This window comes from Onychomys torridus, chromosome 22 (assembly GCF_903995425.1).
Source record: "Onychomys torridus chromosome 22, mOncTor1.1, whole genome shotgun sequence".
Taxonomy (NCBI): domain Eukaryota; kingdom Metazoa; phylum Chordata; class Mammalia; order Rodentia; family Cricetidae; genus Onychomys; species Onychomys torridus.
Window position 1 is genome coordinate 30,877,916 of NC_050464.1, and position 27,841 is coordinate 30,905,756.

The following is a 27,841-nucleotide window of genomic DNA, read 5'->3' on the forward strand; positions in this document are numbered from 1 at the left end:
ATTGAGTGCCTACTGTATGAAAGGCATGGAGCTAGGTGCTGCAGGTACCCGAGGGTTTCAGGTCCCTCCCACGCCTGGTGCCCAGGATGGAGCAGAATGGCCATAAACCCAGGCTCATACAGATCAGAGTTCATGTGGTAGTCCTGCTTGTGGCCAGGTTCCTAAATGAACCTCAGTTTCCCTGGCTGTGGGGAATGCACAGTGCCTGCCCTTCCCCACCACCTCCGCCCCCGGGGAGAGGTGGAAAAGATTCACTAAAATAATGATGCTTGGGACCTGGTTATTCAGCTTGTTACCCACTGGATTCTACATAACCTTCCCTGACCTCAGCAGAGCAGAATGTTCTAGACTCACAACCAGCCCGACTGTGGGGCCCCCCGACTTCTCCCTGTTGCCCACAGTGGCTCTCAACACCTTTCCCCTACTTTTCACCAGCTCTACTTAGACCTCATCCAGCAAACATTGACTTGGCACCTGCTGTATACCAGGGTGAGTGGCCAGCCACAGTGTGCATGTGTGTAGGTGCGTGCATATGTGTGAGCATGTTATGTGGAGAATCTCACTGGGATCTGGGTCTTGCTAATTAGGCTAGGCTAGCCAGAAGGTGGGCGGCTGAGATCAGCAGGGCTCAGCCTCCCCAGTGCTGGGATTACAGCTGCATGCTACCAGCTTTTTAAATTTTTTTTTAGATGTGGGTTCTTTTTTTTCCGTTTGTTTGTTTTTGTTTTGTTTTGTTTGTTTTGTTTTGTTTTCAAGACAGGGTTTCTCTGTGTAGCTTTGCGCCTTTCCTGGAACTCACTCTGTAGCCCAGGTTGGCCTCGAACTCACAGAGATCCACCCACCTCTGCCTCCCGAGTGCTGGGATTAAAGGTATGCACCACCACCATCCGGCTAGATGTGGGTTCTTGACATCAAACTCAGATCCTCATGCTTGCAAGGGAGTACCTCTGGCTGAGCCATCTCCCCAGTCCCTGAAGTCACCTCTCCTGTCCCCGTGGCACTATAGCCTCCTGGGTGAGAGGTAGACACTGGCCATAATGCTGACCAGCAGAGCTCACTGAGGTGAGTGTAGCCTAGGTGGGGTAATGAAAGACTAAACAGGCCTGTGGGCCTACTGTGTACAGACCCCAGTGAGGACTCTAGGGATACCATAGGGGACCAGATGCAGCCTCCATGGGTCAGATTCCCCACCACTGTGCCAGATATCCTGAAGAAAACGGAGGAAAGATTATTGGGGCCCAGGGTTTCGGGGGCTGCTGTCTGTGGTCACATGACCCTCCCTTTCTGGACTGAGCCAATATTGTGCCCGAAGGGGATGATGGAGCAGCTGCTCACCCCATGGCAGCCAGGAAGCAGAAAGTCAGATAGAAAATGGCAGGAATGAGATACACCTTTTAGAGACCAGATAGCTTATGAACTAGCCAATGGGTGAATCCACAGACTAGGTCAGAGTCCTCCTCATCCAATCTCTTCTCCAGGTCCCCCCTTTGAGTCCTGTAGCACCACTAATGGGAGCTCAGTGCACAGTGCACACATTACACACCTGATTAGCCAAAAGGCCCCACGTTCCCAGTGCACCCTGGCTCCCAACCACTATGCCTGACTCCCCTACTCCTGGTGTGTGACCCAATGTCTTCTCTTGTGGGGTAGACTTGGGATTCTCAGTAGCTCAAACTGAGAATTAGGAGAGGCATGGGGGGCTGATGCTTGCAGGGGGTGCAGGCCCAGCACCCCCAAAAGCAAAGGAAGGCCAGAGTGAGAAGGTCTGAGATTGCAGTGGCCATGACCACAGTGAAAGGGACCGTGACCCTGGAACTGATGGATGGTGCTGATGCTGCCAGAGTTGAGTACACCACACCCCAGAAAGCCCCATCCTTGCCTGACTTTCATCTGACACAAAGGCCTGGACATAATGACCCCTGGGTCATAGTCAGAATGGGGACCTGCACTCTGACCCCTAAGTGAAGATACAGGAGTCAGGTCCTTCCTGCGTTGGGCGTCCTCGGTATGGGGAACACCAGACAGGCTCCCCAGATATCTCCTGTCACAGACCAACCTTCCTACCACCCTAAGCAGGAGGAATAGGGTCCAGAGAAGCTGAGGAACCTACCCAAGGTCACACAGCCAAGAGAAGGAAGGTCCCGGATCCCATCAACTGACCTCCAGCCTCAGTCTCCCATTCTGCAAAGTGGTTTCTCCACCTTATTTATCCCATGCCAGCTGGGCTGGAAGACTGACAGGATCACACTTTGTGAACTCTAGAATTCGGATCTCATGTGCCAGCTCCCCACCTTCACGGCTCAGAGCGTCTTCTAGGGCTTTAACACTGGGTCCTGAGCCAGGGCGGGAAGACATGCCTCTAATCCTAGCACTGGGGAGCCAGAGTAGGTGAATCTCTGAGGTGGGCTGAGCATCCTGGACCTCAGTTCAGCCAGGTCTGCCTTGTGCAGATGGCTCTGCATGGACCTGTGGCTGGTTCTGTGAGCTCAAAGAAGTCTCTGGACTGCAGGCCACAGGCTATGGGCTTGGGTTCAGAAGGACCCAGCTGGCATGGTGACACACACATGTGTCATCGCAGCCCTTAGGATGCTAGGGATGGAGGATTGGGAGTTTAAGACCAGCCTGTGCTACAGAGTAAGACACTACCTCATCGTGAGTCAAGGGCGCCCCTCCCGGTCCCGTTCCTGTGCCCCGAGCTCTCCACTAACTTTGTATTTTGGGATTCTTCTCTTTGGTGGTTACAAAAGCCTAGGTTCAATCCCCAGTACTTGGGATATAGAGACAAAAGGATCAGTTCAAGGCCAGCCTTGGCTGCATAATAAATTCAAAGCTAGCCTGGGCTATATGAGACACTGTCTCAATAATAATAATAATAATAATAATAATAATAATAATAATAATAATTTTTCAGTTGTCTAAAAGCCTCACCTAGCATCCAGAACCACTCAGGACAGAGAAGGGTGGTGGTACTGGGCTTCTGAGCCTTTACATATCTTGTTCCTTTGCCCCCAAAAATGCTTTTCCTTCCCCACCTCCATATGTAAATGTCCACGTGTCCTGCAAGGATCCACCCAGTGGCCCTGGCGAGAGAGTCTGTGATTGTCTAGCCTGAGTGACACATGGTTGGTTCTTCCTTCACCTGCTGCTCCTGAGAACCACATGATCAGCCCCTCGGCTTCCCTCCAGGGCTGCCCGCATATGGTACCCATCCCCCACTACAACCCCCTGACAACTTGCAGCAGGTCCTAGATTGGATTCCAGACCCCTAAGGCATCCATGTGAGACTCAGTGGTCCTCCCTGCCTTCCTTCCTTCCACCCTCCCCTTCCCTTCTATAAATACTTCCTTGATCGCCCACTCTTGCCTCAGGCCATTTGTGCTAGCTCCACCGGCATTGCCCGGTTGCTGGACACTTTGTCCTCCACAGGCGAGGCATTCAGCCTGGGCTCTGTGAGGTTCTGGGTCAGGGGGTTCTTTGTCACAGACTGGCCTCTGCCTGGGACGGTGTTCAGCAGCCTGGCTAGGATGTCCCCACGAATCGCCCATAGCACCTCCCTCGGTGACAGCGGGAGACAGTTCAGGTGTCGCCAGGCTTCCGCAACACCTGCAGCTCCTCCAGAGCTCTGGTCACATGTCACTCCTACAGGGAAACCACTAAGCTAAGACTCCTTGTCCCTTCCACAGAGCTTGGTACAGTCTCTCGTTGTATGTTTCCTAATTGTTAAGATGCTGAAGACACACACACACACACACACACACACACACACGGTAGATTCCTGTGCTCCCCAGTCCCTCATAGCCCCCCCCCCCACTCAACAGGAGCTGGGGGAGCGTTGATAAAGTGAGTATGAATTGACATGTGATCGGATTGGCAGACACGGTTTTTGGTGTTTCTGTTCCGGGCAGCATTCTGAGTGGTCTGTGGTTCCTAGTCATTCCCCGTGACCTTCCTAAGCTAAGGATTGTCATTGTCCATGTTTTATAACACAGGCAAGACAGGAACATGAAGGGGTTAGCGACCTGCCCAAAGCCACACAGCTGCTTCTAATTGGCAGCCCTGCCTTTTAACTATGATTTATTGAGCACTTACTATGTGCCAGATCCTAGGGATAAAGTATAGAGCGGGAGAAATGCATCCCTAGGTACTTACACATGTGTGTACACACATGTGCACACGTGCACACATATGGAAAAGTGTCTCCTTTTTCAGTCAAAGAGATCCCCACACATTGAGTAGAGTCACACAGCCAGCTGGTGGCACGGTCCTTCTTCTTCTGGGCTTTGTATGCTTCCCACTACACACCCTGTCCACAGGGCAGGGACATTTTAACAATCTAACCAGTCAATTATAATAATATTTTTCTCTCCAAATGTTTAAGGGGGGGGTGTTGGTGTGCTAAAGTATAATCATGGCTCAGAGGCCGAGCTGACATTAGTTATTAATTAGGCCATTATGCATTCCACAGTGATAATTGCTTTGCTGTGGAGTCACCAAGCATGAAACGGACCCGGCGAAGAAATGCAATCTATCAATCCTTGGAGCCGCAGCTCAGTTGCTCACCTTGAGCCGGTACCTCAGCAGGAGACAAAAAGAAATTAATGAGGCCGGTGATAGGCAATAGCAAGCCAGACCCTTCCCTCGTCCCAGCCCCAGGAGGGCTCACCACCTGGTCCCAGGGATGGCATTGAAACCAAGTGAAAATGGCCATTTATCTTGGGGACATCGTTCCCTGCCTTCGCTTTCCCACCTTGTCACTTGTGGGGAGACGCTGTCACCATCTTGGCAGTGATGAGCTAGGGACGATCAGGGGTGGCCTCCCCAACTCTGTTCTGCCTTCACCCAGGTTCCAGCCCTGCCCTTGGTGGATGGGGAACAAACCCCCGTTCTGCTCTGAGACGTGGGGTGGGAAGTGTCGGTAGCAGACACCGCCAGAGTCCAATCTTAGCATAGGCAGCAGAGATCTCTGAGGGCAAGCATGCGCGCTGAGACCCATCTGATGTGGGTGTCACATTTGTGGAGCATCCACAGTGGTTAGACGCACATATTGGTGTTTGGTTTCTTGGTGGGTTGGTCCTATGCTGCCTATTTTACAGAGTAAGGTTGGCTGGGTTCGACATTGGCCCCACAGCTGATGGTGTGGTTGGGATTTGAACCCAGGCTCCCGAGAGGTGAGAAAACAGAGGTGGGCTCCCAGAGGGCAGGGCAAAGCCAACAGAGCCATCCAGAGTCAAAGTAGGCATAGGTCTCCTGATGCCCATCGCCAGGCCAGCTTCCTCAGCTTCCAGGCACTTCTGGATGGGACCAGGTCCGTGTCAGCTAAGAAGCATGGGTCATCCAGGTCTGAGCTCAGCCTCCCAAGGTAACCAAAGTCCCTGGCTCAGCTTGAGGCCTGCGTGGCCCATCAGCCTCACCCAACCGGCTAAAGAACAGAAGTCAATCTCAAGGCAAACATGGCGTCCCCGGTTACCTCAGAGAAAGAGGAAGCCTGCAGAGCAGGGCCTGCCTGGCCCTTGGCCTCCTGTTGATTCTGGCTGGCTGGCGTAGAAGCCCCTGAACAATGGGATGAGGATCTTTGATGAACTCCATATTTCCCCCACCGCTCCCCTCCTCCACCTCCTAACTACTTCCCGAAGGCACTGTGGGTGTTGCTCCCTGAAGGGAAGAAATGGAGGGGACTCTGTCAGCAGAGAGTGACAGGCACATTCCATCTCCGGGATCAGAGAGCTGTGAGGGGAGTGGATGTCACCTGACCCCCCCAGAAACGCTTGGAGGCAGCCACCCTGGTGGCCTGTCAAGCCTATAGTCCCAGCACATGAGAAGGTTTGTTGTGAGTTCAAGGCCAGCCAGGGGCTGGAGAGATGGCTTAGCAGTTAACCGCACTGGCTGCTCTTGTAGAGAGGACCCGGGTTCAGTTCCCAGCACCCACGTGGCAGCTCACCACTGTCTGTGACTCCAGCTCCTGGGGAATCTGACATCTTCTGGCCTCTGCAAGTGCTGGATTCACACGCAAGCACATGCACACACAGGCACCCACGGGGCTTCTTTGAAAGGCCCACCTACCAAGGAGCTCTGGCCAGTTCATTTCCAAACAAGAGGGCACTGGATCCTGGACAAGGTCTCCCCACATCTGCCCTGGTCTCTCGGCTTCTCCAACCCAAGGTCCTATCCCTGACCAGCCCCAGACAGTTCCCATGGACTCTGCCATGTGACTGGCACTTTGGCGACTTGGCCTTCCTCTGCACTGCGTGGTAGTTAGTCTCAGGGGCAGACTCCTCCCAGTGGGAAGGAGGGACTTCCAGGTCTGAAGTCACCTGTTAGCTACAAGATGGGGAAACCCTGCAGTGGGGGCGACAGGGAAGAGACTGTTTTCCCCCACGGGCTTCCTTCTTTGGCTGGGCACAGACATCATTATTCATCATTTCGGCAAATATTTATTGGACTTCTCCGACATGCCAGATGCTGTCCTGAGCACTGAGCGAAACATTCTATGTGGATGTACAGATTGATGGCCATGTCACCTGCTGTCCGTAGAGGCCCTGCTCACTTTGATGCTGGGCTACCCTCTCTGTCCGTTCCTCACCCCATCAATCCAAACCAGATATTGAGCTCTCCTCCTTTTGTTAAGCCTTTGATTGGATACAGGGTCTCATGTAGCCCAGGCTAGCCTTAAACTCCTGATCCTCCTGCCTCCACTTCCCGAGTCCTGAGATCACAGGTGTGCCCCCATCACACCCAACCAAGACTATTGACAGCTGATTGACTTATCCTAAGCCACAACAGCAAGTAAGTAATGGAGAGAACCTTGTGGGCGGGGGCAGCTGTATGTAAGTCAGTCACAGACCATGGGCTGAATTCTGAGCTCACTGCCTGCCCTGATGTATAAAGCTTTATTAGAATACAGCCTCCTTTGCATATGGCCACCCACCATTTTTGCAGGCACAGGGCGGACCTCGGCAGCTGCCACAGAGACCAATAGTATAGAGGGCCGGAGCGCGGAAAATATTTACTCCGGCTAGAGCTGGGCACCTCCGCTGTGCCCACATCTGACTGAGGTTCCCCCGGGGCTTCCTCCAGCCACTCCGCGGAGACCTTCCAAAGGACACAGCTATATTTAAAAGCCTGGGGAGGAGACACTTTGATGGCATTTGCGTGGCCGCCATTCCTTAAAGGGCACACATGTTCCTTTCGCTTCGCTCTTCTGGGCTGGCATTTTGGAGAATGTGCCGGAGTGGTATCAAGAGGAAAGGGCACTGCCACCTGGGACACACACACACACTCACACACACTCACACACACTCACACACTCACACACACTCACACACACACACACACTCACACACACTCACTCACACTCACACACACTCACACTCTCACACACTCACACTCACACACTCACACACTCACACACACTTACACACACATACACTCACACACACGGACACTTACACACACATACACACACGCACACACACATACACACACTCACATACACACACACTCACACACACGCTCACATACACACTCACACACACACATACACACTCACACACTCACACACACTCACACACACTCACACTCACACACGCTTACACACACACTCACACACACATACACACGCTCACATACACACACTCACACACACGCTCACATACACACTCACACACACTCACATACACTCACACACGGACACTTACACACACACATACACATACATACACACATGCACACACATATACACACTCACATACACACACGTACACACACACACACTCACATACACACACACACGTACACACACACACACTTGCTGGCTTCCCAGGGCAAGGCCACTGTGCATGTAGCGTAGCTGAGAGGACTTAAGTTCACTAAGCTAGCGTGGGCCAGCAGGTGTGGAACTCACGAGGGACAGCTCAAGGCCCAGAGGGTACCTGTGACCCAGAGCAGGCAGGGGGTCCTTGGCACCTCCGGCTCTGTGCCCTCATCCCTGTCTCCAGGTTCTGGCAACTTTCACCTCTCACATGCCCCTGTGACTCTAACCCACCCTTGCGGCCCTTTGGCAATGCCTTGGCCAACCTTACCTCATATTTAAAAGTGGCGGGCATGTGGCAGGGCTCCAGGGTTGAGCACTTGTCTAGCAGGTGCACAGGCCCTGGGCTGCATTCTTAGCATGGCAAGACAACGTGAAACAGCAAATAAAACTTGTCCTTTAACTGCTGCTCTCGGGGCACACCTGCTGAGCCTTGGTGTCCCCTGTGCTCTAAGCTGAGGTACAGGAACACTGACATTGAATCTCTCAACTGTCCATACACACACACCCCGCATACACATCATGGAGGCTGCCAGGCTCCATGCTGCGGCTCTGCCTCTCTCTGAGGAGCTCCACCCATCATCCCCTTCCTCCCCTCACAGCTGAGGTAGCCATGTCTAGAGAGACCACAGGGAGACCACACAGCTGGGGACTGCTGTTTAGATCTTAGTAGCTCAGACCTGACTCCAAAACCCACATTCTTTCCGGCCCTTCCTTGGATCCCTCCACCTTTATTAAGCGCCAGCTGCATGCATGCCCAGTGCTTTCTCCTGGCCTCCCGCCTGGCCCTGCCTCTCCTCAGAGCCAGTCACCCTGCCACCTCACTGGGACATGGCTTCCATAGGGTCCTCTGGGCGCCCAGAGGCTTTCGGGATGGGAACTGAGGGATTAGAGGGCTTGCTGCCGCTTGGGAAGGCATCTGGCAGGGTGTGTGAGGTAGCTGGCGAAACAGAGGGTTCCAGCCCTTTATCACCTAGCTGCACCTTTGGGGACAAGGGGTGTAAAAGCCTGGCGACCGAGAGGAACGTGCAGCAATACAGACCAGAAGTTAAAATGATTCTCATGCAGTTGCACCACGCCTGGGATGGGGGCACCTCAGCTCTGGCCAGTCTGAACAGATGGCCCAGATGGTCCCAGGTGGCCACTGTCGATGGAAGCGTGGGTCCCGGGTGGCCAGATCCTCCGACTCCCCAGAGAAGCTGGCAGTTTGGCACTCTTCTGGTTTCAAAGTCCTGGCTCCCTCTAGATGCACATATTTACATATTCCGGTCCTTTCTGGGGTGTCATTTACATACCACAGTCAAATGTGCAAATCCGGAGTGTCTGGCTTGATGGATTCTGACAGCTCCAATATTTTTTAAACACTGGAGTGTCCAAGAAAATAGGATTGCAGGGCGGCTCCCACCCACCCTTCATGGCCTTCTCGGCTGTCACGTGCCACACAGGATCTCATGAGCGGGGCAGGACACGCGAGCACACGCGTGCTTGTACATGCACAGAAGCACATGTGACAGCGGGGTAGAGCCTGGCCTTAGGGAGATAGAGATGACTTAATGCCACTCACTGCTCACAGCAAGGGCATGGACTCTGGGGTCTGTTTGCGAGTTCCATTTCTGCCCCTTGCTCTGGGCTTTGCGGCTTGCACCACCTCTGTGAACGTTAGTTCTCTCTGTTGTGAACGTGGGGAATATGGCGCTGACCCCCTAGGACTCTGGCCCAGGTTAAGGAGGTCCATGTAACGAGGCCTTAGCTAAACTCGGGATGCATGATAAAATTTTGAGACATGGTCTTTTAGTGTGTAGACTTTTTTTTTTATTAGAGTGGTTTGAGGTTGAAAGAGAATTAGAACCAGGATTTCGAGGCTTCTGCATATCCCAGTGCCCACTGTAAGCTTTTCACGGCAGTTGCCACACTGATGAGCCTCCCACGCAACGTGGCACTGAGTGGCACTCTTGACACTACATGTCAGGTAGGTGCATGACAGCTGGAAAGCCCATCTCTCACTGCTGGAGGACAGACAGTGTGGAAGTAAGCTGGCCTGGCCATGGGTCTAGCACACCCACCTTGGAAGCCGCCATCATCCACTTAGGTTGCTGGGGGCCAGGCAAATTCCAGCCCCCGTTCCCCGCCACACAACTAGTTCTGTGTCTAAAGTCACCCGCTGCCTTTAGTCCTCCTGTGCTGCTTCAAGCCACTGTCTCAGCCTCTCTGGACCTCTCGCACAGGGACCATCTCTCACCCAGGGCTGCCCCCGCGGAGCCTTTGGAGGCTCTGAAGAGCTACTTACCACGAGAAGTCTTTGTGCGCTATAAAATGGCAAGGTGTTATGATTATAGTTCTATACAGAAAAACAATGTTGGGGCACTGGGCTGTCTGTGAACGGGCCCTCCTGGGGTGAGGTGGTCACCTGTGGATGCACGAGCAAGGTCACACTCTGAGTGGCCACTTGATGTTCAAGTGACAGGGCCAGCAGGCCCTGCCAATCGGCACTGAGTCACGATTGCCCAGCCAATGGCACCCAAACAGGGCGACAGGTCTTAGATGCTTCTCAGCACCCTTGACAAGGACCCCTGCTTCACCCCTGACCACAGACTAGCAGGAAACCATCCCCACCCCCATCTAGACACAGCCCTGAGGAGTTCCCGGCTCCTTCTCCTAGCCCAGGGCTGCTTTCTTTTCATAAGCTTTTTGCTGGAGCTGAGGACCGAACCCAGGGCCTTGCGCTTACCAGGCAAGCGCTCTACCACTGAGCTAAATCCCCGACCTTCCAGGGCTGCTCTCTTTCTTTCCTTCTTTCTTTTTCTTTCTCTTCTCTTCTCCTCTTTCTTTCTTTCTTTCTTTTTTTTATTACCCCCAAAGCAAAATCTATTTGTAAGGTACTAAAGGAAGCTTCCTGTCCCTTTTATGCCAGCACCCCTCAGCAGAGAAGTGAAATCGTGTATTTCGCTGCTAAAAAAAGCCCCGACTTATACAATTTTAACAATAGAAAAATGATCTTTGCGCTCCAGTGCGTGAGGCTCGGAGGAGAACCGGGAGTATTCAGGTGGCTGGCGCATTACAAATGAGCCGTTCGCCTTTGTGTTGAGTGACAGGCAATTTAAATGCAGTCTTATGTGGAGGCCAGGGGATTTTTTTTTCCACCCCAGAAGAGGGGGTTGGTGGGGGGGAGTGTAAAAAAAGGTGGGAGGGAGCAAGAAGAATGGGGGGGGAGGACTCTGGCTCCCCCGCCCCCAGGAGTCGAGAAGTCCAGTTTGAGCTGTTCAATTAGGAAATCGGCAGTTCCTGGTCAGAGTAATTGGTGATTGCACCGTAGCTAATAGTGGCCATAGCCTAGCCTGCTGAGCTCCATGGGGGTGTACCTCACTGGGTCCCCAGAGCCTGGCATAAGCAAAGTGGGGGCCACATTGTGTTGCCTGAAAGGTGTTCTTAGCACCAAACATTTGAAAACACGGGCCCTCTGCTTTATTTTTAACCTGGGGCCAATAAATATGGTAATAAAATTTCCAGTGGTTCCTCCCGGCCCCAGCAGACAGTCCTCCTCGGGCCTGGTGACAGTGACACATGGCAGGAGGGGTACAGAGGGATGCAGAAACAGGTGCCTGGGTGATTGGAATTAATGCACCTACGTTAGGAAGGGGAAGACAGTTCAGTGGCTAAAGAGCGCTTGCTGTGAAAGCATGAGGAGCCGAGTTCGAATCTCTAGCACCCATGTAAAATCCAGATGGGGAAGCATAGACTAGAGGAACTCCAATTGGCCAGATTTTAACCCCCAGCAGGCAAGAGAAGAGCCGGATAGATGGTTACAACAGGACCTTCCTCTCCGGAATTCACTGCCTGGGTTCTGTCTGGTTCCTGCACAGCAGACCATGTAAGCACCATACGATTGCTTTCTTTTTGGTTTTTCGAGACAAGGTTTCTCTGTGTGGCTTTGCGCCTTTCCTGGAACTCGCTTTGGAGACCAGGCTGGCCTCAAACTCACAGAGATCCGCCTGGCTCTGCTTCCCGAGTGCTGGGATTAAAGGCGTGCACCACCAATGCCCAGCTATGATTGCTGCTTCTAACAGTGAACTTCTGTAGGGCGTGTGGCTGGCCACTCCTGTCTCCATGTTGCCCGTGTGCCTTCCAGATCGCTGCTGTCACAAGCTCAGTCTAGATACTTCCACCCTTCCCTGTGACCAGGCATGGCCATGATCCGGCCACACAGCCTTCCTCCTGCCAAGCTCTCCAGTCAAGGCCTGTGGGTTAAGAGTACTGGAATGGCGGCCACTTCTAAGCGGTGGTGAGTGTGTGGATTGGACAGCTCAGCTCTCGAGGACATTATAGGAAGACAGTCAGAGACATAAAGACACCACTCCAAACTGGTGGGCACCATGATGGGAAGAGGGTGAGAGGTTGTGGGTGAGGCTGGAGTAGCTGTAAAGGACTCAGCCAGCCCTTGTCCCCACATCTGCTTTTACAAATCATGGGAACACCCTCACCCTTCTGCAGACCCCAGCCAGGACCGTGTTCAGCACAGACGGCTGGGGACGAGAGTGTCTGATACATATATTCGTATTGGATGGATGGTGAATGGTGTCAATTCCATGAACCATGTGTCAGCAAGGCAACATGCTTCTAACTTCAAGCAGCGGCAGGACCCTGGGGAGTCAAAATGACCATACCCACCCCCCTGCCTGGGGCTCTTGCTTTCTCGGGACAAAGAGCACCCGATTCCCTGCCTCCACAGTCAGACAATGGTGTAGGTAACTTGGTGACTTGCCGTGTCTTTGAAGACAGATGTTCACCAACAAGAGTCTGTGGTTTGCCTCTGCATTTTACCAGCCTCTTGGGGATGCTCCCAAACTCACTGCCTCCCAACACTGCCAAGATACGTGGTAGTTCACCGCCACCCCCCTGCTGGGGCACCCTTCCGCTTGGAGTAGTCTGTCTTGGAAGTATGGCAATCCTCCTGTGTTGGGTGACTCCATTTTCATATGCTCCCTGCCCTTTCCCATCCCCAGCACACTTCCCTTCTCAGAGAGAGATGGGGAGTCGCCAAGTCCCACCACCAAACTGGGTCAGCTCCCCCCCCATCCACCCTCTGCCAGTCCCCCGACTCCCTACCCCCTGCTTTTCCTTCCAAACATTTACTGCTTGTAATTAACAGATCACCTGGGAATTGCCTTAAGGTCCACATCCCCACCAGTTAGGACTATTCTTAGTCCTCAGTACTGGGCACATCACAGGGACTCTTTGGGGAATGTTGGTCAAGTGAATAAAAGACTGTCACCCTAGAAGGTCAGCAACCCGGGAGTCTCTTCTCAGGAGAACAATGAGGGGTGACAGTGTTGTAGTCACTGGCCTTTGAAGTCTGTGTTTAACACTGACCATCCATTTTTCTCCTCTTCTCTAACATAACTCCTCCTAGTCTGCCAGGCCTCTGTGGACCATCTCTGTCAGATGGAAACCTGATGATCACAGACAGACTCTGACACTTTTTGGTAGCCACATTGTGAAATAGTAAAAAGTGACCACACATCATCACTTCAGAGCGCAGCTCCGTTGTTAAAATGATGGGGAGCTATGCTGTCCTTTTTTATGCTAACTAAGGCTTTGAAATCCTGTGTATATTTCACATGCATTACACGTTTTGATTTGGATTTCCCATGGTTCAGTTAGTCATATGGCTTTGGCAGCCATATTGGACAGCATGGCAGCCATGTTGAGCAGTATGAATCTCTGTATTGGATGTGTTTTTCAGATTCTCCTTCTCTTGGTGCACTGGTTTGCGTAGCAAGGCAGGTCTTTTTTTAGGTTCTTTTTGTGAAACACCAGAGAGACAAACACAGTTGAGATTCTCACTCGGGGAACTGGCAGAGTCAAGGCGGAAACTGGACACCCTTGGCAGTAAACATATCTGTGAGGCCTCAACCATGCCCACAGCTAAAACCCTGGATCTCTAGGACCTTTTGAAGGAGTTGCTGTGTTATTCGCTCCCCCTCACCCCCTAGCCCCCCATGCCTTTTACAAATGGGGAAATAGATGTGTGAGGATTTAAGTGAATTTGTGTTCAGCTAGCCCATTCTAGAACTGGGGTTTGAAATCCTGGTTGTCCACCTCTCTAGATAGGTTGTCTCAGAAATGGCCTCTGCCCTTGGGAAACAAAAGAGCCCCTGACAACATTTTATTGGGAAATAGGGTTGGTGCAATGCACTCGATTTGTTTATTTGGTAAATGGCATTGATGGGTTGGGGGGTGAGGCTCAGTTGGTGGAGTGTGACCCTAGCACGTATGAAGCTGTGGGTTCGATCCCCAGCATAAACTAAGAGATGTGCTGCACTCTTGTAACCTTAGCACTTGGGAGATGGGGCAGGAAGACCAGGAGTTCAAGGTTATCCTCAGCTACACAGTGAGTTTGAGGTCAGCCTGGACTACATAAGACCTGCCCTGCCCCGCTCTGAGAAAAATAATTATATTGAGCACCGACTTTGGGCCAGAAAGAGTTTTGAGGGCTATGTTTAAGGGAAGGCTTCAGTCACAGATTTGTTCCCTGTCTCTTTGACTCCATCAAACAAGATACAGGAAGTTATGCCAGCACAGGAGAAGATGCCAGTCTACACTCCCTCCCGCCACACAGGAAGTTGGTGCTGGAAGGAACATGTGTGGTACCAGCAGCATAAGGCTCGCCGCCACCCACCCTGACCCAGCCAGTCCTGTAGATGTGGGGTAGCTGTTGGTGCCTCCTAGGCACTGGCCTCAGAATGGAAGGCCCAGGACTCTGTATTGCAACTGGCCAGCAAGAGCTGGGATCAGAGCCGCTGGACTTCACTGTCTGAACTGGGAAACAAGAGGGTCCTGAGCCCGGAAGTCCCACAGCTGTCAGCCCGCCAAGAGTCACCTAGCCGCCCGATGCCTGTGACTCTCGGCTTCCACAAAGTCTTACACGGGACAAGAACTTGAGTAAGAGAAGGATGGGTGAGCTCAGCTCCTCACCACTCAGCTGCCTGCTGTGTGTTCAGCCATTCAGTCGGGAAGCATTTATTGAGCACCATCTGTATACCAGGAACGTTGACATAAACTCTGTTACATACTCTGTGATGTTGGTTGAGGCTGTTAGCGTCTTCTAAGGACTGACAGTTGCATAGTTCTCACCAAGCATGTCCCGCTCTCTCCCAAAGCATGTCATGTTTGAACTCGACAGCGTTGCCCTTGAGTAAAGATTAATAGGCAATACTATTAATAACCTATTTGCTTTTCCCGGTGTTTAGATCTTCCAAGCTGGTTAGAAAGTGGGTTCTAAAAAAAAAATTTGTTTTAATAAATTAAAAAAATGAACTAGAAAGGGTTGGGGATTTAGCTCAGTGGTAGAGCGCTTGCCTAGCAAGCACAAGGCCCTGGGTTCGATCCTTAGCTCAAAAGAAAAAAAAAAAAAAGAAAAGAAAAGAAAGAAAATGGGCCCTATTATGTATGATTTAGCTACCCACCCCACCCACCCACCCCCACATCGTTCTGGAGGAAACTGAGGCTCAGAGAAGGGCAGTGACTTGTCCAAGGTCACACAGCCTCGGCATAGTGCAGCTGGCCTATGAACTCAGAGTCCTTGAAGTGGGCGCCTCCACTTGTAACCGCCGACACCCCCATCTCTGTCCCCGCTTTGCGCAGGAAGGTAGTGGTCTCCTTGCAGGTCCAGGGCCATGGCTGCCCGTGACGCTTTCTCTTCTTTCCGAAGGTGGTGGCTCTGAGTAAGAGAAGCCAGGAAGCAGAGGCAGCACTCCTGAGTGTTTATAAGCAATTAATTGAAGCGCCAGGTAAGAAGCTCTTGGGCTCCCTAATTGAATAATTACCACTGAGGAGCGCCGTGAACAGTGACGCAGACACCACAGTTGCTTCCTGGCGCTGGGGTCTGGGGACAGGCCTGGGCCAAGCGAGAAGCCAGACCCTCTGGCAGCTGGAGCCGGGGGTGGTGGGTGAGTGTGTGTGTGTGTGTGTGTGTGTGTGTGTGTGTGTGTGTGACTTAACCAGCCTGGTGTGACGTGTCCTCATGGCTCTCCCATACTCCCCCGGATTATTATTATTTCTGCCTTTTGGGTGGGAGGGCGGCTCAGATGTGACGCCTGCCTGGGTCTTCTCACCCGAGTCTTGCTCCAGGGGGCCCTTCCAGGGGACTCCGCCAGCAGGGAACAGTAGAGGGATAATGCCACCTTTTCCCACAGCCAACTTCAGAATCTCACTATTGAGATTCCGAGGGCCAACCGGAGGGAAGCCTGGTCCAGAAGAACGAATACTGGGTAGTTCCCCTCACAGACCACGTGAGTGGGTCCACTGACCTGCTCACAGTGGTCAGGGCCAACCCTGCCCTGTATCTGTCATCAGATAAGGATTTCAAAAGCGTGCTCCAGCCACACTGAGATACAAGTAAGCTGTGAGAAGAAGCAGTGTCCGAGTCTGCTACAGCAGCATGTGATTGTGTTCGAAGGAAGCATCTAGAACAGGCACCTAGATCCACCATGAGAGAGACTACAGAGGTCAGAGGTCGGGTACGGGGTTTCCTTCCGGGTAGAGAAGATTCTAGAACTTGAGGACGGCAAGGCAAGGAGGCTCTGTAGGTGAACTGAATACCACCGGAGGGTTTCCTTACAACACAGGCCACCAGTGAGACAAACATCACCTCAGGTGAACACAGCAGCCTTCTGCTGCCACAAATCGGCCATGTCTGGGGGGGGGGGGGGCTCTGCACACAATGCTGGCCCTTGGTCTGGGTATGAGTCATGGCAAGGTGACCCTTTTAAGAATGTTTAGCTAACAGTACTCGGTCCCTGCCATTTTCCCATTTGTTGGTCCACACCCACCCACCCCCCACACAGCAGACATCAGGGCCACCCCTCCAGCAGACTGCCATGCTAAGCATGTGAGGTGCACCAGCCATTCCGATGCTTGTGGTATCCCGACTCAGGTCAGACGTGAGGCTTCACGTTGAGCACGCTAGTTCACATCTGTGACCCCAGCCCTCAGAAGGCTGAGGCTAGCCTGGGCTACACAGTAAGACTCTGTCTCAACAGCAATAAAATAAGGTAGTCAGGAAGGTGGTTCCGTTGGTACAATGCTTGCCTGGGCCCCATCTCTAGCACCGTGTAAAATCCTGGTTGGGGTGGTGAGTGCTGGTAATCCCCATGCTGGGGAGGCAGAGCCAGACTGATTCTGGGGACTCAGCCTCTAGCCTATTTAAGGAGCTCTAGGACACTGGGGCCTGTCTCAAAAAACAAAGCAGAAGCCTCCCAAGAAAGGACCACCTGAGGCTGACTGCTGACCTCCACCCGGCACACACATGCATGCCTGCAAGTACACACGCATGGGAGTGCACACGCACAGAGGAAACACTTCATTTCTTGGAGCCACCACGGGACCCTCATCTTTCTGGACCCCAAGCTGTTTTAACTCCGTTGTGGGCTCAGCCGAGAGCCACATGAGTCCCTGAGACTGGTGTGGAACCTTCCAGAAAATCTTCATTGCCTCTTACCCCGTCCCCAAAGCCTGAGCACTCAGAGGTCACGGGGAGGCTGGGGAGCCCAGCATTGGCTCCACGATTTCCCAGGCCTCCTCCCATGAAGTGGGGGGGGGGAGGGAGGAAGAAGGGGGGTGCCACATCCCAGCTGTCACTAAGCTAGAAAACGAGGAGCCTTAACGGATGGAGACGCGCCACACAAACAGCCCCTTCAGGGGCACTAATTCATTTTCAAGACATTTAAGAATAACAGAATGTTTTAATGATTTCTTCGGGGAATCGGGAAGACGTATTTTTGTGCTCATTAAATGTTATCCGCAGACACAAGAAGCAAATGTCAGACGCGGAGGTTTTGGGGGGCTTGGAACGCGCGTGCATGCACACACACACATACACACACACACACACACACACACACACACACACACACACACACACACACACACACACACACACACACACTTCCCACCCCTACGCAGCCGGGATGCACCGACTCTCCATTGGTCTGTCTTGACAGGCAAATAATTTGTCGCAGCTCCCCCACCCAAGTCCTGATTCAACATTTCCGTCTGAATGACTGGCTGCTGCCAGCGCGAGGCCTTGGCAGGCAGCGAGACGCGGGCTGATTGCTCAGCAACTATTTTGATAAGTGCGCAGTCCGTGTATCTGTAATTACGGAAGAAAACCGTAAATCTTTTGGATATTGTTCGCACAGATGTGGCACGAAGTGAGAAGAAGGAAAAAAAAACCAGTAAAATGTGTTAAAAGCGTAATTAATGTCATTGTTGTGAGGGAAGACTTGATTTAAACCCCTTGGCTTCAGTGTGCCGTGTTGATAGCTGATGTCTTCACTGTGCACAAGCCAAGTCGTGGGGGGACCCGGCCCAGTCTCAGCAGGAGAACTTGGGGACCCGGTGACTTAGAACACAGGAAAAAGAAAAGGGGAACCGGAGGAGAGAGCCAGGGAGACCCAGGGGACACGTGGACACGCGGCTGAGCCCACTGCAAGACAGGTGAGCGACCCAAAAGGCTTCTTGGGTTTTCTTGGGGTTTCTAAAAGTCGGGTGCAAGATTTGAGAATGCCCTGCAGGTGTTCCTGGCTCTGCAGTGGCTGACATACATAGTTGGGACTGTGTCCTCCGGGTACTGAGCTACGTGACCTTAGCCAGGAGCCTCACCCTCTCTGGTCTCTACGTCTTTAGAAGAGAGGTCAGAGAACCTTCTGGTTGGTTGGCACGAGGGTTTGATGCTCCATGCGTGAGGGGGTTTCGAGGAACATCCCATGGCCTGTGGGCATCGGGGTCCAAGGGCTGCAAGCGTCTGCTGTGGATCACACACGGCTGTCACCTGTCTAGGACTCTGGGGGAGCTGTGTAAGCGACAGCATTCCTGGGTCTGTGCAACAAGGAGCTACTTGGCCAGGTTTCAGGGTTTTTAACGTGGCTTCCCAAGCCTAAAAAAAACAAAGGAAGAAAGAAACTTTGGCTTTATAAACGCACACACACACACACACACACACACACACACACACACACACACACTCAGATGACAGGAAATCGAGGAACTGCCGTTTGTCACCTCATTCTGTCGCCCCCTGTGAACATCTGCGGAGTGGTGTCTGGTCCTCTGTGAGGCCAGGGCCCTCCGGGTCCCCTTCCCCAGCATGAGTGTGGTTCCTCCCTGTGAGACTCCAGACCTGTCAGCTTCCATGCCTGGCTCCGTCTCTTGTGTGGCTGTTCTTGGGTGTCCTGAGCCCCTTCCCACACAGCCCATGCGCCGAGGGCTCAGTGCTGTCGTGCTGGGGTCCTTTGGATGAGAAAGAAAAGTGTACAGAGAGAGGCAAGTACGTCGCAGCCTTGTCTTGATCGCAGACCCTGTGGTCAGAACAAATTAGATGGTTTCTCCTTGTTGGTCTCCCCAGATCTTCTTTTTTCACTCCTTCCTTCACACAGTGTGTTCTCATACGTTATATTCTGCAAACTGACCATTGTGTTAGTCTTCCATTTGTGTCAGAACTTAATGATTATTGATTTGTCCATGCTCTTTGTATATTAGGGATAGGAGTGTTGGTGCTGGTAGACATGTTTGGCATTTTCTCTCCTAAGTGGACTTTTGCTTTTTAACTTTGTTCGTAACCTCTTACGTACGGTACCTAGAAGACGTATTTCTAGAAATGATTTCTAGGAAGTAGAAATTCTTACACACTCTTTTTTGATGTGTCTTATTTTTAAACACATTTTCACCTGAGGGTTGGAAGGGGTTGGGGGAGTATTCTTGAGATCTTTTTAAATTTTTGAATCTGAGCCTTATGAAATATATTTTTTGATGGCAGCAAGAAGTAGAACAGTTACTTTTGAGATTTGTCCCAGATGACTAATTCTGGCGCCATCTAGTGGTCAACCGTCACTGCAGTGGCAAAGAGAGAGTTTAGTATAATTGGAAACAGTGGGGCCACTGCTCTGCTACCCCTCCCTCCCCCCCCTCCCCCTTCCCCCCCCTCCCTCCCTCCCTCCCTGTGTCTCTAGGGAGTCCTAATGACACAGAGAAACACTTCGTTTGAGCTCAGATGGAAGACAGAGGTGCCATCTTGCCAGGACATTTCCGGGTGCTGTCTGCATGACAAGCATCATGCCAGCCCCTCAAAGCCGCAAGCTTGCTGACCCCACACACACTCATACACCCCCCCCCCGTCTCAAGGTCAGCTCAGAGAGGTCAAGTCGCTTGCTGGAGGTCACACAGCAGAGAGACACCGGAACCCAAGACCTGCTGTTTCCCATGTCCACCCTCGCTGCAGAATTCATTCAGAAATCGAAGGACTTTGGGAAAATGGCCATGGGAGATTTGTGGAAAGAGGGGACCACTGTGGAAGAGGCTTTACTGCCGGTCCTATGGGGCTGTGGGGCAGCACAGAACCCCAGCCTGCTCCCTGCCCCACACTTGTCCCCCTGTACCACTCCTTTGGCAAATACTGAGTGCCTGCTGTTCATCGGCTTCTCTGCTACCACGGAGGCACGGTGGTAAGTGAGACGCACCTCCTCCTGCCCTCCTGGGACGGTCCGTGTGGGCTTCACTCATGGAGCCTTGTTTGCATATACCATGTTTTGTGGCTGGGTGGCTTTGAGAAACTGACTCTCCCTCTCTGGGCTGCCGTCTTCCTCTGGACAGAGGAGCTCATTCCCTGCTACCTTTATAAGTGCCGAACAGGACAGGATCTCGAGTGCCTGGCTTGTAGTAACTGCTCAGCTAACAGTGGTTCCTGCTGTTGTCGCCCCGAAAATACCCAGTGCCAGGGAGGAAGCCTCCTCAGCCCTCCCCATCTGTCAGCTCAGGCCACAGTGGGGGAGAAAGGAGCGGGTAGGCCCATGGCTGATGTAGAGGAAGGGAGCCGTGGCCATCTGCTAAGGAAAAGTTAGGGTTCTGGATCAAAGTTAGTCTCCGAGCCCAGATGGGAGCAGGCTACTATCTGCGCTCGAGCTGGGGGTGGCGCGTGCATACTTCTGCATATATGTTTCTAAGCAGCCTCGTGGCCAGCCTTCTGGCTCCAGCATCCCTAAAATTCCTCAGTGTGCCACTTCGGGTGGATGCGGAAGGAGGAGAGGACCAGACATCTTTTCCTCTGTCTCCCACCATGAGCTGCACGTGGCATAGGCCAGGCTTTCACACACAACAAGGATGCCCTCCACCCCCTGTCATTAGCCACCCATGCATCAAGAGCAGGCCATGGCCCTGAGCCACCCACTCTCACTTTCTCTTGTCCGTGGGCACCCTGGCCTTTTTAGAAGTCCAGTTGGTTTTAGCTTATCCACAAGCTTGCTTGTTCATACACTTTGGGTTTGGGGGTTCCCTGCTTTCGTTTTTAAGAAATCTCGGGTGGATCAAAACACTCCTGTGTCCCCAGGGCCACTGTCCCACCCCGTCCACATGGACCCTAGCTGTAGGAGCCACTAGGGGAGGCGATGCCTCACTCACTGTGTCCCTAGCCTGGTGTCCCAGGAAACTGAGCCAGGCAGAGAGGAGTGGCCTCTCTGAGCCCCCACACATCTGTAACTATGGACTGTAGTCATGAGGACCCATTGAGGCCTTGTTACTGGGACAGAGACTCTAGTGAATGGGGAAGGGGAGAACCTGACCTGGGCTGTTTCTCCAGATACGTCCTGTTGACTGGAACATTCTCCTTCATCACCATGCTACCTCTGCTCAGTGTCACCCCCAGACAGGTCTCACCTGCCCAGCCTACCCCACGAGCCCATTCTCTATGACATGCGCCCCATCTCTGCCATGGCCTCATCTGTCTCCTGACCCTCTGTCCCGTCTGAGTGGTGGCTGCAGTGTGTGACAGAAGGAGGAACCAGGCCCAGCATTTAGTCGGTGCTCAACAGCCATGAGTTTGTGGCTGCTGCTACATCAGGCTTGCGGCCCACAGCTCTGGAGGTCAGAGGTCAAGGCCTGCCTCCCAGGGCTGCGTCTTGCAGCTTTGAGGAAGAGTCCTCTGCCTTCCCCAGCTTCCCCGGCCAGCACGATGAGCAGTTTGGTCACTTTCCGGAACCTGTCTGTAGCCTTGACTCTTCCACGAGCCCTGAGGTGGTCCCACTATCCGGTCATGGTCCGTCTCTCAGAGACGCCATGCAGGGCCCCCAGGTGACCCCTTCCGGCTTCCTCCTCCACCACACTTCTCAGACAAGCCCCATTTATGGGACACATGCCATGTGACCGGGGCCCCAGGGAGGAGGGAGACAACATGGAAGCCGAGGTCCAGCCCCAGGTTAAGGGCTCTTCCGGTGTTCAGTCTGTGACCACACACAGCTGGCAATGAGGCCACCCGGCACCCCCACCCCACAGCTGCCGGGACCAGAGTGAGTAACCTCCCATCTTGCTCCCTCTTCGGCCACATTGCACATGGTGTCTGTGAGGCTTCCCCCTGCCCTTGAGCTGAGCTACAGGAGTGGTGGCCTGGGTCATGCCCTGAATTGCCACAGCACTCGGTACAGTCCCTTCACTGACCGGCTCTGGGTGCACACCCCGTCCCTCTGCCTGACTTCCCGGGGAGGACCGGGGTAGGAGGAATATGCCCAGGGTTCTAGAGGTTGCCAGTTTAGGGTCAGGGTAGAAAGATGGCCTATGCTGAAGCCCCGCCTCCTGCACAGTGTCCCCCGGAGAGCTTGGCCCCTGAACCTGAGCGGGTGGCCCCCGGCAGGGCGGGTAAGTGTGACACAGATCTGAGCCAGGAGCAGTTTGGCTCTTGTGGTCTTGAGGGGACTCAGTGGGGGATCCAGGCACTGTCCCCCTGCCTTGCCCCGCTCCCTGCCCTCTCAGGGGCTCTGTTGCAGGATGGATACGTAGCAATCTCACTAGCAGGGACCCTAACAGCGCAGTGCATGGACCTGAGGTCTGCCCTGTCGGGGGCCCTGTGAGCTGACCTGTCCCTTGCTGACCCTGTGTGGTATGTCCCCTTGTTATCTCCAGGGATAATATATAGGGAAACTGAGGCCCAAGGCACCCTAAGCCACTTTCCCTGGCAATGTCATAGCCTTGACCTTGACCTCAAGGTTCCCCTCGTCGTCACAGGCCCCGGAAGCGGACAAGAAAGAGGATGGGAGACTCCCTAGGGAGCTCTAGGGCCCCTCCATACCCACCAGCTGGAACATGGGGAATCTCAGGTAGCCTGCCCTGGAAATCCATCCACCTGGAGGGGGGTGATCCCTTCCCCCATTGCCTCACCCTGGGGTGGTACCGTCACCTGTGCCTCAGTTTCCCCATCTGTGCAACAGAGATACAACACCACTTGCCTCCCATCACGGCAGTGGAGTTATCTCAGAGCAAGGAGGCTGGACGCCATTTCTCCCAGGAACTGATGACAGCGTGTGGGGTCATCTTCTGCCCCCAGACTTCACAGATCATCACTGTGGGCTGGCTGACCCCAACACACCCGAGATCCAGTGAGCACTTGGCTCTCGGGGTGACCACAGCAGCCCGCTCTCCCCTCGCTCAGGTCCCACGCTCCTGCCCTCCAGACTCTTGAGCAGCGGTGACTGCGCAGAGTCACATGGTCAGCGAGGCCGTGGCTGTTCCCACCCTGAGTCACACCACCTCTCTCTCCCAGCCTTTTATCCATTTGTGTAGGTGTGCAGAGGATCAAACCCGGGGCCTCCCACTGGCTAGGACCCCCACCCTACCCCACTCCCATAGCCAGGTTCTTATGTAGCTCAGGCTGGCCTTGAACAAGGCCTCATCCTCCAGACTCCATCTCCAGGATGCTGGGATTAGAGGTGTGCACCGCCACTTCTGGCTCATGGGGAGTCAGTATTGAAACCCAGGGTTCCATTCACATGAGCGATGCGTCATAGCAACCAAGCCACATCCCCAGGCTTCCTTTTACTAAGTTGCCCTGATGGGCCTTGAACTTGCAATCCTCCTGCCCTGGCCCCTAGAGAAGTCGAGTTGACAGGCCTCATCACCAGGCCCAGCTCAGTGCCTTCTTTTGTTTGTTTGTTTGTTTTTGTTTTTGAGACAGGGTTTCTCTGTGGTGTTTTGGAGCCTGTCCTGGATCTCCCTCTGTAGACCAGGCTGGCCTCGAACTCACAGAGATCTGCCTGGCTCTGCCTCCCGAGTGCTGGGATTAAAGGCGTGCACCACCACCTCCCGGCCAGTGCCTTCTTTGTAATCTCCCTGTTAATGCCTCCTGGCCACATTCCTTCCACCTCTCCTGTGTGGAGCTCTGACTCCCAGGGCAGAACACACAGTCAGCCAGGAACTCCTCAAGGAGAGCAAAAGGCTGTGTCCTGGTCTCTGTGACCAGCAGGTGACAGGCACCCTTTCCTGCTCCCCCCCCCCCCCCCCCCCCAATGCGGTCCTTTGGCCTGGCCTTCTGGGCCCCTTTGCCACAGTCTAGAACTTCCTGGCCCCCGTGGCCTCCTCTGCCTGTGCTCTCCCATGTTTATCTAACTTCCTGGATGACCCCTGCAACAGCCCGGTGCCCTTTTTCCTCCTTCCTCAAAGAAACCAGGCCACAATAGAAAGCAATTCCTTGAACTTATTAAAAAATCTAGACTTGTAAATTAATTTGTTCGTGTTGTACAAAGGCTGTGCAGATGGGCTCGTTAGCATGCACACAACAAATAATTAGAGATGAATTTTTAGCCGGCCTGCCTAATGCGCTTGCTGGGTTAATTATGTCAATGTATAATTACACCAGCCCGGGGAGGCATAATGGCACACCCCGCTGAGCAGGCCCGGCCTAATGACAGGCGTTGTTGTGGGGTTGGGGGGGGGGTGTTGCTGACAGAGGAGAGCCACTGCCAAGTCCCTCACACCTGCTCACCTCAGTGCACGCATGTCCAGTCTTCCACCACCTAAACAACCAGGAGACAAAGGCTAAGCCAGGAGCTGCCTTGTTCCAGCCAGGTGCTCCGAGGCCAGCATGGTACTTGTCTAGACTGTCAGGCCTCAGCCAGGATCAGTGAGAAGGGTGAGGCGAGAATGGATGTGATCCCAGCATCTTTTGCTGGATGAGTCTGACTGTGGTGGGAACCCGCAAAGGGCCCACGGGGTCTGTTTGTCTGAGAGGATGGATGCAATGTGGGAGGCCTTCCTGGAAGAGGTGGCATTTGAGCTGCAGGAAGGGGAAGGGAGCATGTTCTTGCTGGCGCTCCTATGCCTAGCTTCTGAGGTGAGGACCGGGCATCATGAAGAAGGGATAGTTAGGGTTTCCGTGTCTGGTGAGGTCTTGGGGGCTGTGTTGACCATTTTCTATGCTCCTTTTCATCCACACCCCCACCCGGGTGCTGGCGTCTATGGTGAGGCACAGACGGGAACAGCTGCTTGTCAAAGATGCACAGCAATACTGAGACTCAAGTAGGTGAGCCAAGGGGAGAGGGGCTCCAGGGGATGAGAAGGAGCCAGGGCCTCAGGTCCCATGGTCCAGGACGCATCTGTGAGCATTGCATGTACCTGCTGAGGCTGTAATTGCACAGGCTGGGACTGGCCATGTTCGTAAGATCCCATCAGAGACCCTGACCCCAATGTCACACCACCTGACTCCTCCAGCCTCAGTTGGTTTTTTCCATGTGACAATGGGTGGGATCCAAGCCAGCCACAGGAGGACACCAAGGACTGTGGTTGCTATTCCTATGCTGGGCTCTGTTACCTGCAAGGTGCCTTTCCCCTGGACCTCTCCAGTGCTTTGGGTGTGATGGCGCGTGTGGTGGTATATTGTGTATCGAATAAAGCTTGCCTGAGGATCAGAGGATAGAGCCGGCCACTAGATCAAACATAGAGGCCAGGCAGTAATGGCGCATGCCTTTAATCTTAGCACTTGGAAGGCAGGAATCCATCTGGATCTCTGTGAGTTCAAAGTCACCCTGGACTACATGAGATTAATTCAGTCTAGGAGAGAAACAGCCAGGCAGTGGTGGCACACACCTTTAATCCCAGCACTTGAGATCTCATGCCTTTGCTACCAGTATTTGGGAAGCACACACGCCATTAATCCCAGCACTAGGGAGGAAGTGAAAAGGCTGGGCAGAGAAAGGCGTGAGGAGACAGGAACTAGAGCCTTTTGGCTGAGGACTCAGAGGCTTTCAGTCAGAGGATTCATGGAGACAAGATCTCGCCTCCCTTTCTGCCTGATGATTCGGTAGTAGTGAGAAGTTTCTCTTGTGGCTTTTTCCTTTGTCTCTCTATGATCTTTCAGCATTTACCCCAATATCTGGCTCTGGGTTTTTTAATTATAAGACTATTTAGGATTCACACAGCAGGTGAGGCCTATATCCTGGGGTGGGTTTTCTTCTACTTAATTGGTATGTGTCTCAGCCTGTGGTGTGTCTACCCAGGGGTGAGAGCTTTACTGGAAACAGGGAGCTGCAGGAACAGTGGAGCAGTCACAGTTCGACTGCAAGGGACTGGAAAGGTAGGGACCGGGTCCCACCAGGTCGAGCATCCTTACTCAGCTCGTACTTCTGTTGCCTCATGGAGTGTGCAGGGCCCCTTTGTGAGTCTGACCGTAACAGTAGAAGTCAGTTACATGCTGATTGAGACCCTAGGCAGGGGAGAGGGAGCTCCCAAAATGTACAAGCATCCTAGAAGACTCAAGAGGGGCCTCCCAAACTTCACAATGCATAGCCACAGGCAGGCACAGTGCTGGAGAAGGAGCTGAGAACTTTACACCCTAATCCATGGGCAGTAGGCAGAGAATAGGATAGGGCCTGGCAGCTGGGATGTGGTGTCATACGCCACACTGGGGAGACAGAGGCTGGCAGATCTCTGTGAGTTTGAAGCCAGCCTGGTCTACAGAGTAAGTTCCAGGACAGCCAGGACTACATAGAGATGCCCCAAAACAAAAAAATAAATAGTAAATAAAGAAAAAGGTTGGGCCTGGCATGAGCTTTTGAAACCTCCAAGCCCACGCCCATTGACAAACCTCAACAAGGCCACACCTCCTAATCCTTCCCAAACAGTTCCACTAACTGGGAACCAAGCATTTCACCATTCGAGCCTATGAGGGCTGTTCTCATTCAAACCACCACAGGTGGCTCAGCGTGGACTGCTTTTGCAGAGGACCCAAGTTTGTTTCCCAGCATGCTCCTAAGTTGACTCACAACCACCTGTAACTCCAACCCGGGGGCATCTGACGCCTCTGAGGCCACCTGCACTCATGTGCACGTACCGCCCCCATAATTTAAAATACGTTTTAAATTTTTTGTTTTTCGAGACAGGGTTTCTCTCTGTAGTTTTGGTGCCTGTCCCGGATCTCGCTCTGTAGCCCAGGCTGGCCTCGAACTCACCAGAGATCCACCTGCCTCTGCCTCCTGAGTGCTGGGATTAAAGGTGTGCGCCACCACTGCCCGGCATGTTTTTGATCTTTAAAATAAATTAAAAAAGAAATGAAAAGTTATCCCTGCTTTCCACAGCCATCAGAGTGATTCCAAGTGACTCTAACGTACTTCTTCTCCCCAGCTTTCTGTGGAAGGATGTCGTGTCCCCTGACCTCCATCTCCCCCCACTCTCTCTCTCTCCTTCAGACGCTATTCCTTCTTTTGAGGTGGCGCGGACTCTGGACGACAGACTGCAGCGCCCCAGCTTTGACCCCAGTGGACAGCGCCTACAAGACGTGCACATCTCGTGGAAGAGGTGCCCAGAGCCACCCAGGATCAGAGGTACTGATGACGCCACCACAGGATGATGGTAGGACAAACCTGCATGTTGGAGATTCAGCCAAACCTGAGCACCCTTTGGGGTCGTGGGGCAGGAGCTAGACTCCGCTGCCTCGAGCGACTGTGGGTTATGGTGGCAGGGCTGCAGGATCTGCCATCTCAGGCCCTACCACCGTGTGCCCACGGCATCCAGTCAGAGCAGCGCTCACCACCATGCCTGAATGTTCCAGCCCTCAGGAGACCAAAGACCAGCCTGAGCTATGTTGACTTTGTCTCGGAAAAAAAAAAAAAAAAACTGTATAAACTGACAACACTCTGTGGTGTGGCTAAGGGGAAGGTTTTTATTGTAGATAGGAGAGAGAGAACAGCCAGAGGCATCTGGAAGGGTCTGGAGCAGAGAGAGGAA

The 27,841-nt window shown here is 53.2% G+C and overlaps 1 protein-coding gene across 1 annotated transcript in view; it reads left to right on the top strand.

Moving 5' to 3' along the window:
• Positions 1–27,841, top strand: part of Cux2 (cut like homeobox 2) — a 190,942-nt gene that overhangs the window by 131,968 nt on the left and 31,133 nt on the right. The window contains 2 exon segments of the mRNA XM_036171745.1: positions 15,516–15,594; positions 27,304–27,438. Coding sequence (XP_036027638.1) covers positions 15,516–15,594; positions 27,304–27,438 — 214 coding nt within the window.